The 19,412-nt window shown below is 37.1% G+C and overlaps 1 protein-coding gene across 1 annotated transcript in view; it reads left to right on the forward strand.

The window, feature by feature from the left end:
• The window catches only part of ADAMTS19 (ADAM metallopeptidase with thrombospondin type 1 motif 19), a 231,720-nt gene that overhangs the window by 201,442 nt on the left and 10,866 nt on the right, over positions 1–19,412 (forward strand). Inside the window, exons 20-21 of the mRNA XM_045566066.1 lie at positions 4,169–4,373; positions 6,814–6,966. Coding sequence (XP_045422022.1) covers positions 4,169–4,373; positions 6,814–6,966 — 358 coding nt within the window. The remainder of the gene's footprint in view (positions 1–4,168; positions 4,374–6,813; positions 6,967–19,412) is intronic.

Below are 19,412 nucleotides of genomic sequence, written 5' to 3' on the forward strand. Positions count from 1 at the left end.
AATAGACTGATGTATTAGTAAATAGCTTTGTAAGAAGTAGGCCTCTTAGAAGTAAGGAAATGAGATCATTCCAAATTAGATAAATTCTAAAATATAAAAATACTTTCTCTCATTAGAATATATTTAGTTCTTATTTTGAGCAGTTTTCACAAGGAATAGAAAAGCAACTTTTATAATTATATTAAGGATCTCAAAATATGATTTACTTAAAAATATGAAATTCTATGAAATTGCAAATACTTTCCATCAGTACCTTCTGGGTTCCATATTTTGTAAGATATATAGATGGATTTAAATTATGATTATTTCCTGGATGTTCTTGCACAGACTATGAAGCACAAACTAAACTAAATCTGGGTGATGAATATTCACATCAGGAAAAATCCACTAGGGCTGCAGTCCCCAACCCCAGCAGGGTCCGGCTGTTAGAGACACCCTCACCCCCGCCCCGCCCCCACCCCGTCCGCGGAAAAACCGAGGGTCTTCAGGGCAGCGCAGACAGGGAGGCGGGCGGGGCTGTGTCTCCACTCGCACCACCCCGGCCGCGGACAAATCCTCTTCCAGGAAACCGGGCCCTGGTGCCAAGAAGTTTGGGGGCCGCTGCCCCAGGGGACTCCGAAGCAAAGTGGCAGGTCTGTGTCCTACTTGATAGACCAGAGGACAAGAGCCTTGGAAGGGTCAGCGCTGGAATCCCAATGTTATCGGAAGATTTTCTGTTTCAGAAAAAGAAGCATAAAATTGTTCACAATTAAACTGTTTTACAGATGAGAAAACTAGGCTGCAAAAGGATGTCACTCCTCAAAATGTGGATCATTACTAGGAATATTTGGGCTTAGATAAATTTGGAATGATTAGGGTTATTTCTGTAAAACAGAGAGAAACATAAATTCTATTTCAAGAAACATTTATTTATTTATTTATTTATTTATTTATTTTTTTATTTCAGCTTTTCATGGGGGTACAAAACCTCAGGTTACATACATTGTCCGTGTCCCGCCCATCCCCCTGAGTCAGAGCCTCAGGCGTGTCCATTCTCCAGACAGTGCGCCTGGCACTCACCATGTAGTCATACCTCCATCACCTCCCCCCTCTCCCCCACCTCCCCGAGTCAGCACCTTCAAGCATGACCATTCCCCAGACGGTGCACAACGCACTCATCATGCAGGCATACACCCATCCCCTCCCCCACCCCCCGCCTCAGTCTGATATCCAATTGGTATCCTTCCCCGATGTGCATTTAGGTGATGATCAGGGAAACCAATTTTCTGGTGAGTACATGTGATGCTTGTTTTTCCATTCTTTGGATACTTCACTTAATATGATGGGTTCCAACTCTCTCCAGGAGAACCAAAGAGATGTCGTATCATCGTTATTTCTTATAGCTGAGTAATACACCATGGTATACATATACCACAGTTTACTAATCCATTCGTGGATTGATGGGCACTTGGGTTGTTTCCACATCTTTGCGATTGTGAATTGTGCTGCTATAAACATTCGGGTACAGGTGTCTTTGTTATAGAATGACTTTTGTTCTTCTGGGTAGATGCCCAATAATGGGATTGCTGGATCGAATTGTAGGTCTACTTGAATCTGTTTAAGGTATCTCCATAATGCTTTCCACAGGGGTTGCACTAGTTTGCAGTCCCACCAGCAGTGTATGAGTGTTCCTGTCTCTCCGCATCCACGCCAACATGTGTTGTTTTGGGATTTTTTGATAAAGGCCATTCTCACCGGAGTTAAGTGGTATCTCATTGTGGTTTTGATTTGCATTTCCCTGATGATTAGGGATGTTGAGCATTTTTTCATATGTTTGTTAGCCATTCTTATATCTTCTTTTGAAAAATTTCTATTCATGTCATTTGCCCACTTTTTGATAGGATTGTTTGATTTTTTCTTGCTGGTTTTCCTGAGTTCTAAATAGATTCTTGTTATCAGTCCTTTATCTGATGTGTAGTATGCAAAAATTTTTTCCCATTCTGTAGGCTGTCTGTTTATTTTCGTGACTGTTTCTTTGGCTGTGCAGAAGCTTTTTAATTTAGTCAGGTCCCATTCATTTATTTTTGTTGTTGCTGTGATTGCCTTAGGGGTTTTCTTCATAAATTCTTTGCCTACACCAATGTCTGTAAGAGTCTTTCCTACATTTTCTTCTAGAATTCTAATCGTTTCCCATTTAAGGTTTAAATCTGTTATCCACCGTGATTTGATTTTTGTGAGAGGTGAAATCTGTGGATCCTGTTTCAGTCTTCTACATGTGGCTATCCAGTTTTCCCAGCACCATTTATTGAATAGGGATTCTTGTCCCCAGAGTATGTTTTTGTCTATTTTGTCAAAGATTAGATGGCTATATGAGGATGGTCAAGAAACATTTAATGAGAAGCTATTATGTGAATGTGTTATGGATGCAAAAAAGAACAAAGCATTGATCTACATCTTTGAGGAACTTATGTACTAAAAAGGGAAAGAAGGCCGAATCCCTTAGGCAGCCGTTAAGCCTGTTCATTTCCCTGGGGAGCATCTGTGCGCCATGTGCGTGCTCCCGCTAGGTGACAGCTAGGTGACAGCTAGGTGACAGGGCGGGGAAAGAAAGGTCAGCCCCTGCTGGTTAGGTGAAGAAGCCCCTCTAGGTGGGAGGGGCTTGGAGCTGACTGTAAGAAACTAGGGGCGGATGCCAGGTAAATAATGCCATGAGGTGAAAATAGAAGATGTCTGGGGAAGAAGCTCAGCATATGGTTTATTTTCCAAACAAGTGGTAGATGATGCTAGAAAAACATATGAATAAATATAAATCATTTTAAATATGCTGCAATATATATTACACACTATATGACATACCTATTGTATGTCAGGGAATATAATAATAGACCCTTTACAAATGAGACAATAGGGGTTTACAGCTGTTAGGTATTATTTGAAAACTATGCACAGCTAGTAATGTACCCACAATAACCTTGCACTCCTGCCCAGCCTGCACTGGGCTGAGATGGCCTAGTGTGGGTCACCCTGTAGGATTGTCCAAGGAATGGGAAATATAGGGAGGATTTTTATGGACAAGAATTGTACAAATATCAAATTTTAGGAATCCCTTTTCTGCCATAATTCTTGGTTCTTTCCTGAAATAAATTTGAGGAGGTGTTTAAATTGGTGGACCTTAGGGTAGATCCTAATTCATTAAAATGGAAGTGACATCAGGTACATTGAACTGCTTTAATGATTGGGGAAAAAAGGTTTCCATCTATGTATTAAAATACATACGTAATGGATGAGTGAGTGATTTAGTGAAATAAATCAAAGAATAATATTGGAGTCCTGAGGTCCTATAAAATGGGGTCACTTTAAGTTTAGCCCTGTGTCACTCCAATATCTATAATGACATCACAGCTAGACAGTGGCTATGCTAACGAAGCATGCTTAGCTCCATCTGGAAGGATACAGCCCAGTCACAGAATCTTCTTGCCAGTGATAGGCATGATGCCTTGGTGATGATTTCATCCAGCACAAGGGGATTCTCAGCCACAGGCTTCTGTCACCTTGCTAATACCTGCACATTGCTCATCTTGAGGTAGTCGACAGCTTCAATTTCTGTCTCCACAATCTTGTGACCTGTAAATGACTAAACCTCTGCATGCCTCAGTTTCCCTCTCTGTAAATGGCCATGATAATTGTGGTACCTAACACATGGGCTATTGTGAAGATTTAAAATACAAAGAATAGAAATAATTCCTGGATATTAGCAAATTTATACTTACAGTGTACCTAAATATGGGCATATGATGAGTAGTAAAAGGCAGCATGTAGCATGACATGGACAGAATCTGATAGACACTCTGAGATAAGAAATATGGAGTCTGAAAAACTACCTACTGGGTGAAATATACACTATCCAGGTGATGGGTACACTGAAAGCCCAGACTTCACCACTATACAGTATATATTATACATGTAGCAGAATTCAACTTGTCCCCCTAACGCTACTGAAATAAAAAAGCAAAACGAAATATAGAGCACTCAAGGAATAGAAATCATGCATGTCTTGGACAAAACTATAATGTTAACTAAAAAAAGTATAAAGTTATTGTGTGACATTCTGCAAACTGCAAACATGTCAAGGTGTACGGTACATAGGTATCTTTCACCTCGTTTCCAGTGACTCTTGCTTTACTTTCAGGTGGATGATGACAGAGTGGACGCCCTGTTCGCGGACTTGTGGGAAAGGGCTGCAGAGCAGACAAGTGGCCTGTACCCAGCAACTGAGCAACGGGACGCTGACTCGAGCCCGGGAAAGGGACTGCGCTGGGCCCAAGCCTGCCGCTGCCCAGCGCTGCGAGGGCCAGGACTGCATGACCGTGTGGGAGGCGGGAGTGTGGTCTGAGGTGCGGGGCCACCCCGCTTTTCTCCCTGGTCTTTCTCTGACTCTTAGCTTGTACAGGTCGAGTTGGATCATGTCCGGAATTTCTCTGCATGGCAGTTGGCATTTTTCTATACTACCTAGTAATTTTGCTGATAATAAAAGGAATGCATTCAAAAATAATTTTGAAAATAGAAAAAGACAAAAATATTTACTCTTTGTAAATATTATAGCATAAGCAAGATTGTATTTTATATACTCTTTAGAATTCTACTTTCTTTTGTAATCTATGCTATGAGTACACTCTTAAGTGGACACACATTAAAATACTCATTTGACTCATCACATATTCATGAACTTTTAAAAGGGAAAGGAAAAAGGAAAGTAATATTTAAAAATTATTTTATGTGAGCATAAAGTGATTTTACTTCATATTTAGTCTATTATTTATATTTAATAACCAATGCAAGAAATTTAAGTTTCACCATTTTATAAGAAAGGGTAATATAGCTCAGAGAACTGAAATATTAATAGCTTACCCTAAGTTCTACCTAAGTGATAGCTGGGATCTGAATCTGAGATTGTGTAACTCGCTGCACCCCACCCCCAAGCCTCCACCCCTCACTGGCTTGTAACATACAGTGTGTATTCCACGCCGAACCACAGCGATTTCTTATCTGTTACCATAGTGCATGTCTTTGCATAGTAGTAACAGGCAGTCATTGCTTGTATTGACTGACAGTCCTGAAGCATTTTAGGTGAGTGTATGGGTACGTATACCCACATAAACACACTCATTTATATACTCATACGTATGGGCAAAGACACACCTACACACATGCAAAAACATCCATCTACTTAATTTCAGAATATTAGATAGGATGTAAAAATGTTAATTAAAATTGCTATGTTGAAGTAAGTAGCCACTGTTTTGAAAATTAGGATAAAGTGGCTTAGATAATATGGTTTCTAAATATTCTTCAGTTAACCCAACCCCCTCAAAAAGCACATTAGCAAACAACCCAACTTTCTGTTCTCTTACTTTTCTGGGTTGCACCTTGCTGTTTAATACATTCTTTTTCATTTGCAGTGTATACTTTTGAAAATGAATGTCATATCATATTTTATATTGAAATGAATCAGTTCAATCTAGAGAGAAGATTCACACGAGCATTAGAGAAACAAAATGCCCCACCCCCAGCCCAACCCTAACATTTTGCCAACTCTTCAGGAGGAAATTGGTCAGAAATATTCTACTATACAGATTTCTGACATCAGCTGAGAGAAATGATATGTCACGATGCAATATGTCCATTAAAAAATGTCACTCTTGTTATGATTTAATTTAAAACTTGATTTTATCAGTAAGGGATAGCTTTAATTGCAAAAAGGAAAAATATAAATATTAAAATGACAAATCACACTGTTATCTAAAGTGTCGTTAGTTCCACGCTCATGTTTCCAGGAACGCAGCTGTTGCCAGAGCCCAGCAGTGTGAGCGGGGCGGTGGGCTCAGCCCCGTCCTGGCGGGGCGCTGATGCGGGAACCAGCACGCCCCCCCCCCCCCCCCCCCCCCCGCCAGAGCGTCACTGCTAAGTGCACCCGCAGCTCCTGCGGGCCTTTTCCAGACACCAGCATAAGTTGGACTTTGCAGTTCTGCGGTATCTGGTGCGCCCTGACTCACACGGAATGCAGTTGGGGCCCGTGTCCGGGCAGTCAGTCAGTGACTCTGCCTTTGGAAAACAGGGGTGCCTTATGCACATTCCACTATACGGAGAATAAATATAAGTGAAATAGTAAATTGAACCTAGAAAAGATTGGTGGAAAATACATCCGTGCTTCAATATATTATGTCACCATCATTCATTATACATTAACTATTTATTGAATTAACTGAACTATTTTTGAACCAAATTATTTTTTCAATCCATATAGAATGATGATTCCTAGGGGTATATGATTATGTTAAGAAATTTTTCATTTTATTTTTTCTAAGATTTCCTCTATTTTAGCTTGAAAAGATGTTTTTGAGAAACGATAGCCTGTGAACATTTATTATTTTTCACAAACATTTCTTCAGACTAAAAAAAAAAAAAAGGAAAATTTTAGCGAAGATAACATGGATTTCTTTACATAATTACATTAAAACCTTGATATCAATCATATTTTGATCACTGTGTGCTATTTGTTTCTTAAATAATCCCTATGTTATATTACTGTCCATAATAGTGGTTCAGTCATTCCCGAAACCTACTGTCTCCAGCACTGCCTTAAGCTCCAACTGGCCGCTGATACTGGTGTTTAGCCTGGTGTGACCTTAAACATATTCTTTATTAATTTATCTGCTTGAATGTGGCTGGTGGACTGATGAGGGATGATCAGAAACCAATACTTAACACATTGAATACATAGTCTATGTCTCCTAATCACCAACTTTCTCTAATCCATCTGATGTTATCTTCCAGTGCTCGGTCAAGTGTGGCAAAGGTGTACGTCATCGGACAGTGAGGTGTACTAACCCACGGAAGAAATGTGTCCTCTCCACCAGACCCAGGGAGGCTGAGGACTGTGAGGATTATTCAAAGTGCTATGTGTGGCGAATGGGTGACTGGTCTAAGGTGAGAATTATTCTGTATATTCTCAGTAACAGGTTTCAATAACGTCAGCATGTCCCTGGGTACTAGAACCGTACCAAATGGAGTTAGGAGGAATAGAGAGTAAAGATCATAGGATGGGGAGAATTATATACCACATCCATGTTCAAATCCTAGCTGTCAGGGATCATGATCTCTATAGATCTGTGTTAACAATGACTTAAGATAAAATGTATAGACCACTTAGCACCATGCTTGAGAAAGGAATTCTCAAAAATTAGTAGCTATTATTATTGTGTCATTGCCAGATTTTGTTGATATAGTTCTTTCTCAGAATATTTTTGCATAAAATTCATCTAATAAATAGGATATTTTGAGATAAGTAAATTCAAAATATAATTTTGAAGTGTAGCAGTGGAACCAAACATAGGGAACTCACATCGTAATAGGGAAAAGGCAGTCTTTTTCTCACCAATTTTTTGGATTGTGTGTAGTAGAAATGGAAACGAACATAATTTTTGAAATCCTTTGGTGAAATCAAGTGTGCACAATTTATCTGGCAAGTGAACAGTGAGCTTAATTCATAATAATAGTAATGCTTACTTAAAATTCATGTGAGTAAAGTAGAGCCTCATATAATTGAGCTGTAGAAATACCTAACATATTCACTTTATGAAGTATTAATAAACCCCAAGTTTTAAGATAAAATCCTGATCCTATCTGGGTCAAAATGGCTCTCACATACTAGTTTCCAGAAATGTAAGTATGACTCAAGGGATCCCACAGTCAGCTGTGATATTATGTACTTATTATCATGGACATAATGCTTTAGATGAGAAATAATAAATCCTCTCTCCTTCCCCTTTATTTCACAAATGAAGAAAGAATGTGTGTCTACTGGGGCATGATGGGAATCATGATAATTTTTGATAAATAACACTTAAGGACATTCTGGGAGAAATATTTTCAATATATTATCCCATTTTTCCAGTCTTGCCCCAAATGAAATCCATGACCTTTAAAATCTAAGCTATTTTCTTATGACGATTTATGCCTTTTCTCCCTAACGAAAGTTTGCATATTAACATTGCATCTGAGTTCTCAGTAAACTATGCTCTCTTTCCACCACTTACAACATTCAAATTTCACATGGGGACTCTTTAGAGGACACATCTGTAAACAATGTCAATCAATCCCAGACTATAGAAGTTAGAGATATTCAGCTCAATCTGTGCAGCTTTTCACTGGTGAACCACATAAGGAAAGTTCACATTTCAGAGTAAACAACTTTGAGGCAGCAGAGGATTCCCTATTAACCACAACTAATTTCTGCTATGTTCAGGATTTGTTTCTCTAACTCTAGGAGAGAGAAATAGAATAGGAGGATGGGCTTGGGAGTCAAGCAATACAGGGGACAGTTTCGACTCCCTCTTGGCATGGTAGGTGGGAAAATTGGTTAAGCCATTGCATGCCTTTGCATCTTTGTTTCCATATGAGTAAAATAAGGAAAATGGGCCAGTTTTCAAGCTACATGTATCTTAGCTTTTCATTCAGCACTGAAGGCAGAGCATGGGATAAGGAAGTAGAAAAAGTACCACCGACAGGGTGGGGGTAGTAGGAGATCACCTACTCCCAAATGATCCCATTTCAGGGACTCATTTGTTTCTTTTGGCTAGTGAAATTCTGTACATTTTCTTTAAATGAACCAATTCTAGTCTTAAAAGAAAACCACTAGAATAGGTGAGCTATATTTTCCAACTTTGGTAATAGATATAAATATTTTTAATGTTAGATGTTGTTAACCCCCAGTTAACTATAAAACCCAAAAGATAAAATTGCACAAAAACAGAAGATTCGGGTTCTATTGTAATATGTGGCAGACTGGAAGCTCGTACGTTGCTGCATGTGGAAATCGGGCTCCCAAATCCTCGTTGTGTGACAGATGCTGTTACTTTTCATTAATAAAATGTGCCTGTTATGTGACCTCTGGGTAGATCTTAAAGCCAAATTAACTGAGATCATAAAGAACATTGATTTTGCTCTTTTATGCTAAACCTGAAAAAATACATTTTTCGGTTTTACCACAATTTATGTACGTAACTCTTAAATATATTGGATAGAATTACTCTTCACTGGTTTTGTTGTGTTACTATATAGCTACCCAACTGGAACATGGCCTTTTGACTGAGGAAAGAAATGGATAGCTCCAATAAATAGAGTTGACCTTTGAACTGCACAGGTCCGTTTATATGCCGATTCTTTTCAACCAAACGCAGATGGCAAATACAGTATTCTGGGTTGTGAAACCTGCTTCTATCGAGGGCCAACATTCCTCTATGAATGAGGGTTCCACAGGGCTCATAGCGAGACTTGAGTATTCATGATTTTGGTGTAAACGGGTGGTCCTGGAACCAATCCCCTGCATGTACAGAGAGAACTGCATTCCTCTCTGTTCCTTATCTTTTGGCCTTGTTTGCTGGACTGTTTGTTTCTTTGTTAGCTTATTTGGAAGATCTAGTAAGTTGTGCTTTTCTTTTCTCTTTAAGAGCTCTCTTTATAGGGATATAAGTCTGCTCTTTTCCTTGAAGCCATTTTTCCTTCTTCATAACGACTGAGGTCTCAGCATCACAGACTCAAAAGCACAAATGAAAACCAGTGGCTCCATGTGAATTTCATTGATCTCACTCCCCTTTTATACTTCCATGATAGCACTTTCATGTGAAAATGAAGACTGTCCCAAAATAATTACAGAGAAAAGGAATAATGCTAGAATTATTAAGTTTCGGTGATTAAAGTATTCAGGGACAGAGAACACACATAAATCTCTTGTTCTTATCAGCTGTGTCCTTGGAACAGGAATAGCAACAAGATGTGGGTGGATTTTTATGCTCCTCTGAGGTCAATTAATCTGTCAGCTTTACTCAAATTCTGCTCATATTTTAAAACTATCAATGCCGAAGTGGACTTAAAATTAAGCCTTGGATTGGCTTTAGTCAGGAATATTCAATGTACAATCTATAAAGGCTAGCACTGAAAATCTGCCCCTCCCGTGATAAAATAGATCGCTAAGAGAATCAAAAGAAAAATATATCCTTAGCTTCTCCCACTGCCTAGGATTCATTGACCACTATCGGGCAAAGGTAATCCTGGCTAAACAGAGGCTGACTACAACTATGGTGTGTGCCTCACACTATGTTCACCGCATTGGTATCAGCCTACATGATTTGGGTGGTATTGTATAAACAGTGGAGAAATTGCTCTGGGCTTGCGAAGGAAAAAAATAGGTCCAGGTACACTCAAAGAGAGAAATCTGTCATAAAAGTGTTACCTCTGATTTCTAAGTGGATGTAATACAGCCTTTGTTGAATAATGCTCATGTTTATTTCATTGAGACTAGAACATTGGCACAATAGGGCACACACAATGCGGCTGCTTTGCTCTGGCTTGCATTAGCTATTGACACAATTATCTGCCTCGTTCTGAGTGTGTCTCTGCTATAGATATGGCCTTGGGGTCTTTCCTGGGAGAACAGAACACGATCCACATGTTTCCTGGCAATATAAATCTGCATTCTATCACTTAAGCTGTCCTAAATATGGAACACTAACTTGAAAAATAACATAGTCTCTTATGTTTATGAAATGACATATTTTCTGTCTGAATTTGACCTTTCTACCTTTATTTGAACTTCTAAAATTTCTGGTTTTCATTATTGGAGGCCAGGAGAGGAGCGAGTAAGAGAGTATTGTTTTATCTACCTGTTACACAGAATTTGGTTCTTTTTGACGTTTTTATGGAGTTAACTTTTCCATGCAGTGTTAACAAGTGATTTAAACTTATTCAACTGAATTCTGATGAAAAACAAGACAACTTGGAATTACATATAATTACTCTTGGTTAGTCTTAGATTCAATTCATATTCTATAGACTTATTCAATCCTTTAATATACTAGGATATTAATACTTTTGGCCATATATCAAATTATGACACCATTAATAGATACTTATTTTATTTCATTTTTTAAAATTTCAGAATATTATGGGGGTACAGACATTTTGGTTTCATATAATGCCTTTGCCTCTCCCAGGCCAGAGCTACAACCATGCCCATCCCCCATACGGTGCGCTCCACACCCACTGGTTGTAAGTTCACCCATCCCCACCACGCCCCTCCCACCTGCCGGGCACCCAATGAGTATTACTTCCTTGTAAGCACCTAAGTGTTGATCAGTTAGTACCAAGTTGATGGTGAGTACATGTGGTACTTGTTTTTCCATCATTAATAGATATTTACACAAGAGATTCGTGAGTCTTTTTGAGATGATATAATACAAAATAATGCTCGAAGCACAGTAAATAATTTTGGATGGTTGAGGTATGCAGCCAGTTGGGTATATGTTTTTTTAGTAGAAATAGATATAAGGCTTGTAGTATAATGAGTCATTTTTAATTTATCCTGCAAAAGGAAACCAAAATTGTTTTCAGCACATTCAAATGAATAGAAGAGGAATTAGATAAATGAAGAATCTTAAAACTAAGGTAATTCTTCCTAATGGAAGGGAAAATATATTAGCCTACATACATGCTTTTTAGCTATAGAAATTACATTTACATTAGCTGAAATTCTGCTTATTCTGAGGCCATTCTCATAGTGAAGATTTTCTAGTTTCATGTAGTTACATATCTCAGAATGGTGTTTTACCATAATTTTTTGCATCCTTTCAGGAATAATGTGTTGGCTAAAAAAAATAAAAAAATAAAATATATTGACTACTTAATAATTTATTTTTGTGACTAAATACCTACATATGTCTGGGTTATTTCTAGTAAAAATAGTGTTCTTACCACACATATTACTGATGTTATTAAAATCTTCTTGATATATCATATTGTTTTATGAATCTGTAATGACCATGATAAAATAAGTGTTTCTATTCTTACATAGTTCACACTCTAATTTTTTAAAAATGAAGCTCAAAAATAGAATGTAAAAATTAATCAAGCATTATAACTTTAAAGTGTTCTTCTGTTGCATAATTATTAAACAATGCATAACAGACAAGTGCAAGATCAAAGAAACAATTTCACAAAACATTCTTTACTAACATACTTAAAATAAGTCTATAAAGACAAATAGAAAATTTAGTAGGTAGGGCTCCCTGTCATTTGGAGCCCTACCGATATCCAGATTGGCCAACAGTCAATAGAAGTGGCTTGATTTGCAGTATATCCCATATCCCAAAGAAAACATCATTTTATCTCTTACTTTTTGTTGTAGTATATTCTTACAGAGACAGAGCATGTGAATTTGAAGCTCTCAATAAATTAATAGATTGTTTAGGCTCATAGGGTCTTTGGCCTGACCATTCACCTTCTATTTTCTACACAGAAGCTTGTCACTCTTTAAAATTAACATTGACAGTGGTGATTGTGACTTATCACCGTTGGTAGAAATTTATGAATAATTACTGAGGACATGTCTTTCCACTGAAAGAAACTCAGTGAGTCTTTGAAGGAAACTTAAAGAAACAAACCTTGGTATGATGCAATCAATAACACCCTGCACTAAATGACTAGACACCATTTTAGTCACGCATCTCTGTAAGCTAGTGTTTTTGCATTGTTAAAAGGCACACAAAGCACCAGATCTAAAAGTCCCAAAGGAAGGATTTCCTGCTGCCCCATATCCAGGGTAGGACCTTAGGACTATGGATCCCCACATGTCTGGACTGACCCAATGCTGGCATATCCTCCACCCCAATTAAAATAACAACAAAGTCCAAGTTGAAGGTATGTATAGCTTCCTAATTTTAACACAACTAAATGAAGAAGGCTGTTACAGCTTAGTAGAGGGAAGCTCAATCCCTTGTTAGAATGATTTCCCTTTAGCAAAAACAGTAAATAACCAAATCTAGTAGAATGTAAACATAGAAAATGTTAAGTATTATCCAAAACTAGAGAATAAAAAAAAAATAGATGAGAACTGCTATAATGGAGAAAATACATTGTCAAGTAGATACATTAGTAAAATTGATATATACTAAAGACCTGAATTGTGATCATTTTTACAAGACCAAATTCATAATAATTCTTTACACTTGCATTTCTAGAATTTTTTTCCGTGAAAAACTCATTCCTTTGGATGTGATGTCCATGTATGAGAAATGCTGGTATTAAACAAAAATAAGCAAATATCTTTGCTGTAAGGATTTTCCATATCCTTTAACATTCTTCTGTATTTGGTAAATCACCAAAAGGAGACTATAGTATTTCTTCTTTCTTTTTTCATTTTACCAAAGGTCACTTTTGCAGAGAATGTAGCTAGTTTGTTATTTAGTGCAATACACTTTTGGTGACCTCACATTAGGCTATTCAAATTTCAAAGACTAGTTATGTAAAGTTTTTTCTACACAGAGAAAATTTGTCGGTTGAAACCAAACTGCAATTATCTATAATCTAGAGAACTATTCTTGAAATTGGTTAGCATTTCTATTCAAATTTATTTTTCATTATGTCTACAAATCTGCTATTTGAAAAAGATAACTGCTTACAATTTTTGTAATTATAAATGATCACATAAGACAGGAATATTTGAGCAGTGAAATTTTCAGCACCCAGAAATAAATTTGAAACTATCACACTGAAAACTATCATTGTTAGATCAATCAATTAAATAAATCAAAGATTGTGGGCTTAGTTTTCAAGCATTTGGACATTAAAGAAACCTATCCCAAGATATCCCTACAATGGATATTTAACATTATATTTTCCTTAAAAACTGTTGACACCAAAGAAATGACTCAATAATAAACAGGATCCTTTTTCTCAAGAATGATTTTCTATTTGTTGTTTAGTTATATCCACTGAGCACTTATACAATTTGCTGCTCACCTTTACATATGAAGAAATCATGCAGGAAATCCCCAAACTATTGGCTATCAAATCATTTTGTATCTGTCTCTTTGTACTGCCATAAAATGTGAAATTCTTTTGCATTGCTATCATTTTTTATTTTTAAAATCTCCTGAGAGTCTTATTTATTGCCACCAGATATAAAAAATTAAAAATTTAATTTCTAAAATGTTTGAATTACTGAAAATAATCAAGTATGTTTGGCTAGTATGATTGAACAGAGCAGAAATATTAATATATTAGCTTAAAAACAATAAGGCACATATATATATCATCTATCTAAAGAAAATTTATAATTTAGATAGATTGAAGTAGTATGTCTCTCTATATATTCATATATATAAATAAAATCTGTGTATGTGTGTAATGTATATAACTCACATATAAAACAATAAATGCAGATATAAGAATATATATTTAATATCCTTTAGATTGGAAAATACAAGAGAAATAATGTTAAAAAAAATAAAACTCACAGGGCTTATCAATGCTCTCTTGATAGGTTCCAGAAAAACTACTAGGCTCTTGAAATAATACTTTCTATCAGTGTTCTTACGCAGCATACCAGGGAATCTATCATATGATATTTTAAATCATATCTGAAAGTAATTTAGTAAATAAATGTGATTGTGTTACTCTTGATATTCTTTAGAGGGGGATGGAGCATGGATCATGCCAAATCTTATTTTTGTGATGTTGAACCTCAATAGAACTATGTTTTGTGGTGTCTGGGGGAAGGTTTACATGAAAAAAATATAATGGAATTTGATAAGAATATTACAAAATTAAAAGCAATAATCTTAGCATTGAATGTGTTTTACTTAGATATAGTGAAGTGTATGTACATCAGATACCAGAGACTATCCTGAGATAGACGTAAGCAGATAACCAGGAGAACTGGAGAAAGACAAGTTTAAAATGCAAGAAAAAAAATATGCAAGCGATCAGCCAGTTAGAAAGGCATCACATGAGGTCTTTGGATAGAGAAAGTAACAAACAAGAAAACTGCTTTAACAACCAGACCCCTGGGCTCCAGGCCCTGGCCTCGAGGTGCTATTTCAGGATGCCTGGTGCCTCCAGCATCCACACCTGCGGGATTCAGACCAGTGTTGATCTTATTGTTTACAGAGGAGAAATTCCTTAGGCCCCTACCCTCAAACCCATATTTGTAAAATATGCCAAAGTAAGTACAGCTTTCTTTGTGGTTCAACGTGCTCTAACTATGCAAGTAAAAGTAATAATGCAGTGTCAATGATGTGCATAATCCATGGAAAAGTATTCTGAGCTGCTTAAAATGAAATGTCTGCCTTAGGAAACAAAACACAAAGAGCAGAATGGATTGGAAAAATATACGTTTATAAGTTTGTATACTATAGGCCAGAAGGTGTGTGAGTCCACGTAGCGTGATAAACAAAACCAGCAAACGTGCAGAAGTCAGCGCGCACGCGCGCGGGAGCCAAGCGGGTCGGGGCCGTCCCGGGCGGGACCCTGTGTCAGGGCAGACTCCGCTCAGCTCCGCCCGTCCCTGTCTCTCCACACCACTTCTGAGGCTGAATGCTATCAAACTTTTTAAAATGTTTATTAATTTTATAAGTGAAAAAATCTCATTTCTGAAGTACACATTCTTTGACTCAGCAGCTCCATTGCTAAAGATTTTCCTTATGGACATTCCCATCTAATTCGCTAACCGTATTTATGAAGATTCTCATCATTTTCACCTTGTTAGAACTCTAAAAATTTGGAAACAACCTATATGTCCATTAACTAGTTATATAAATCATGACACTATACTTAAATAGTGGAATACTGTAACTTTTAAAAAATATTTATAGATATTAATAAATGTATACCAATGAGTAAATTTCTCTAAGACCTACTATTAAATAAATATGCAGAGAAGTTGTATAGTGTCAACAAAGGTTATGTACATATAAACCTATGTATTTTATACATATTAAAACTTTTCTGCACAGAGGTACAAAGACCATTTTCTTTGAATTATAGAAGAAACTTCTGTACTTAGAACTCTACCATAGCTTTATGTATTACTTTTAATTTTATAAAGTTGTTAACAGTTTTTATCTGGAATTTTTTTTAAAAAACCTCATACTTTTAATCCTTACTTTTTTTTTTCAGGTTGTAATACTGAGAATGATCGACGTCATGGACGTAGGCAAATGTTGAAGGAATATTGTAGACTTCCCAGAGGAGGGGTGAGGACTTGGGGCCAGAACAGATAAGATAGCTCAGTGTATGGAGTTAGATATCGCTGGTTTGAATTCTGGATCTTCACTCATGATAAGACAATTAGCTCAAATGAAATAATTCATGGAAAGTTCTTATCCTAGCGCTGCATACATAGTAACTATCAGAGGGGATGGGGAGAAATGACTGGGTCTGAGAAATTTTCATGAGGTTGAAATGAACACAAGTGGGGTGTATTGTATATAGCGGGAAGTAAGAAAGAGGGAGGTGTTGAGAACTCCCGGGTTAGTTTTTGGCCTCAGCAACTTGTATGGATGATAATACGATATTATCATCCATCTATTAATATGATATGAGACAGAACCCCCTGGAGAAGGATTAAGTTTGAGGGGAAAAATTGTTAATTCTATTTTGGACTATATTTCATGTGCCCAAAAAGCAGTTAAATTACTAGATGTAGGCAGATCAGAGGAGTGGTATGGGATGGAAATAAAAATTTTGGAGTCCACAGCATCTAAATGGTGATTAAAATTTTAAAGTCTAGCTGTGCCTGGGGAGGGAAGGGAAGACGGTCCTGGGCGATGCCCCTGCTGAAGGTGTGTACGAGAGGCAGCAGCTGCGAGCAAGAGGAACTGAGAAAGGCTAGCTCAGAGGAGTGACAGGAAAATCATGAGAAACAAAAGCAAAAAGTATTTTTAAGAATGTTCAGTGAGATGGGGACTGAATTTGAGGGAGTTGAGGGTGTCCAGTATCTTTAGTCTCAATTCAAACTCCAACTGCTGTAAGACGGTGCCGTTGGCATTGCAAGAGCTCTTCAAATTTTGTGTATTCAAACCAAAGTTCTTCATTTTAGTTCCTTAAGCCATAGCCCACTCCCAGTATCCTTTTCATCAAAAAATGTCAAGATCATCCCCCATCTACCCAGGCTAGGAGCTGTCCTTGACACTCGTATTCTTCTGTACACAGTGGGGTTCTGCCTCAGGTGCTCTGTGCTCTGAGGATCATACTGGGTCCCTCCTCATTCTTTCACCAGGTTAGAGGAACCGCTTCCTTGCCTTCATGCCTTTCCTTCTGCAGACCCGTGCATTTCTGCACCACCGCCCACGGACCTCCCGAGCGTCGCCGTTGACTACACTGTCAACTATTAATGCAGATACACGGGCACAAAACTTTCCGTATGTGACCTGACCTGCCCATTCAGAATTCTCTCGCCATTTTCATCAACTCAAGCATTTCCACTAAGCTCAGGCCTGAGCAGTTGTTACTTCTACAACTTCCATTTCATCGTTTGCACAGTTCTCATTGCCTACAGTATGTTTCTTCCAACTATCCAGATCTTCTAGGACCAGCTCATGGGCCTCATTTCTCATTTCTCCCCCAATAAATGACAGGCTCAGAACTCCTTGACACTTATGATTACATTAGTTTTTTTCCCCAACTATTTATTGTCTTACATTATTGCCATTCCATTAAGGACAGCTTAACTCTTTTACCATTCTCATAAATTTCTCTCAGCAATTAGAATATTGTACTATATGCAGTAAACATTTATTGAATAAATGACTGCTAAATATTTTTCATCAGGACGTCAAAAAAAGGTATGACACATTCAAGCATCGTTTACCTTTTCTTTTGTAGCATGGTCTATTTGATTTTTCTGACCCTAATTCAATAACAACTAAGATATTTCATATATTTTACAATAAGGGAATTAGTAACTAACTCATGTTTTCCAGGAGCATTAGTAATCAGTATAGTTTTATGTGGTCATCTGACTCCCTTTGCCTTTTCCTGTATGGTGACTCAAACAACTGAAACATGCAATTTTTTGAAAAGTAAGCACACCCTTATTTGAATATCATGATATTTGAGCCAAGAAAAGGTTCTTAAGGTTGAATTCAAGAAAGCTGGCAGCCTTATTTGGTATCCTCTTGAACCCATTTGGCTGGAATGCCCACCATCAGGTTAGCAATTATCTAACCTAGAAGAGCAGCAGTGGATGAGAGCAAAGCTAATTAAGATTTTTCTCTGTTAGCTAGCAAACATGTGGTTTATTTTTAAGTTGGAATAAGATGAAGGTAGCTATATAATGCTTTCTGTGCTATTTTAAATCAAGACTTTACTTATTAAAACAAAACGAACAGAAAACATACACTTCTCTCTCTTACACAAAAGGATCCTATCCATTTTTAATATACAATTGTTAGACTAGACCTGAAAAATATTTATTTGAAGAAGAAATTTAATCATTGTCATTCTAAAGAGTTCTCTTTCGTGGGAAGATTTTTCACTGGAATGACAGTGATAAAATAGAAATGTCCTGGTATAGTTTCTTCACCTCAGCACTATCTAGTGATTTGTGGGCTAAGCTCTGGAAGAACTGCAAGTTTGCCGAAGACTTTGTGTATATTAATTACTTCTTCATAAAAATGCCTTCTTTTAATTCCATTGTGGTGGTGATCAATATACACATCACGTAAAAAACGTTTGTGGCTATTTTGACAGTTCTTTCAGAACATATTCAGTCCTTTCTAAATCATTTATAAGCAATGTGTTTGATTTTATCACACACATTTCCTTAATTTGCTATACTTATGTGCAGAATTTTTGCTAAAAAGACAAGAAGAGTTTGAACTGTAGATCCAAAAAATGAATTAATTAATCACATACACACAAAAAACACCCTCAAATATCTGACCTCTAGGAATGGATTCAATTTCAAATGCTCGTGTGTTAAATAAGACAGACACGTTACTTTAAAAAGACACTGAAACACAGACCAAAATAAACAGCAAATCTTTAAAAACAAACCTAACTTTTGTTCTTTAGTATGCTTGTTTCACACTCACTTTATTAAAAAGTGAACGAAGGAACTGCCAAACATATACATAAATGAACAGGAATGCCGCACTAATAATTTCCAGTAGAAGTCACCGTTTAGTTTCCTTCTGAGGTCCTCGCTCCACTGCGAATGCTACTTCACTCTTGTTAAAGCACTTTGGAATAATCCGTTTATTCCTAAAGACAAATCATCCAAGTCAACGCTGTTACCCCTGTTACAGATTGGCACTTATCATTATAGATTGTATCAAGTGCTGTAAGATTGTCTATTATATTTTTTGAGGGGAAAAAAACATTCGAGCTCTGCCAGCGACAATTTTCCCTTAATTTAGGAATTCCTATTTCTCACAGAGGCCAGCTGGAAATGAGCAGAGCATTACAGAGCCTTCTTAGCTGTTGGCCTGGAGAATACACGTTCTCTCCAAAATATATATCTTTGGCACAGTCTAGAAGTAAAGGAATCTCGGGTAATCTCTGTGTTGGCCAAGTGTGAGAATTATTATTTTTAACCC

This window comes from Lemur catta, chromosome 12 (genome assembly GCF_020740605.2).
Source record: "Lemur catta isolate mLemCat1 chromosome 12, mLemCat1.pri, whole genome shotgun sequence".
Classification (NCBI taxonomy): Eukaryota; Metazoa; Chordata; class Mammalia; order Primates; family Lemuridae; genus Lemur; species Lemur catta.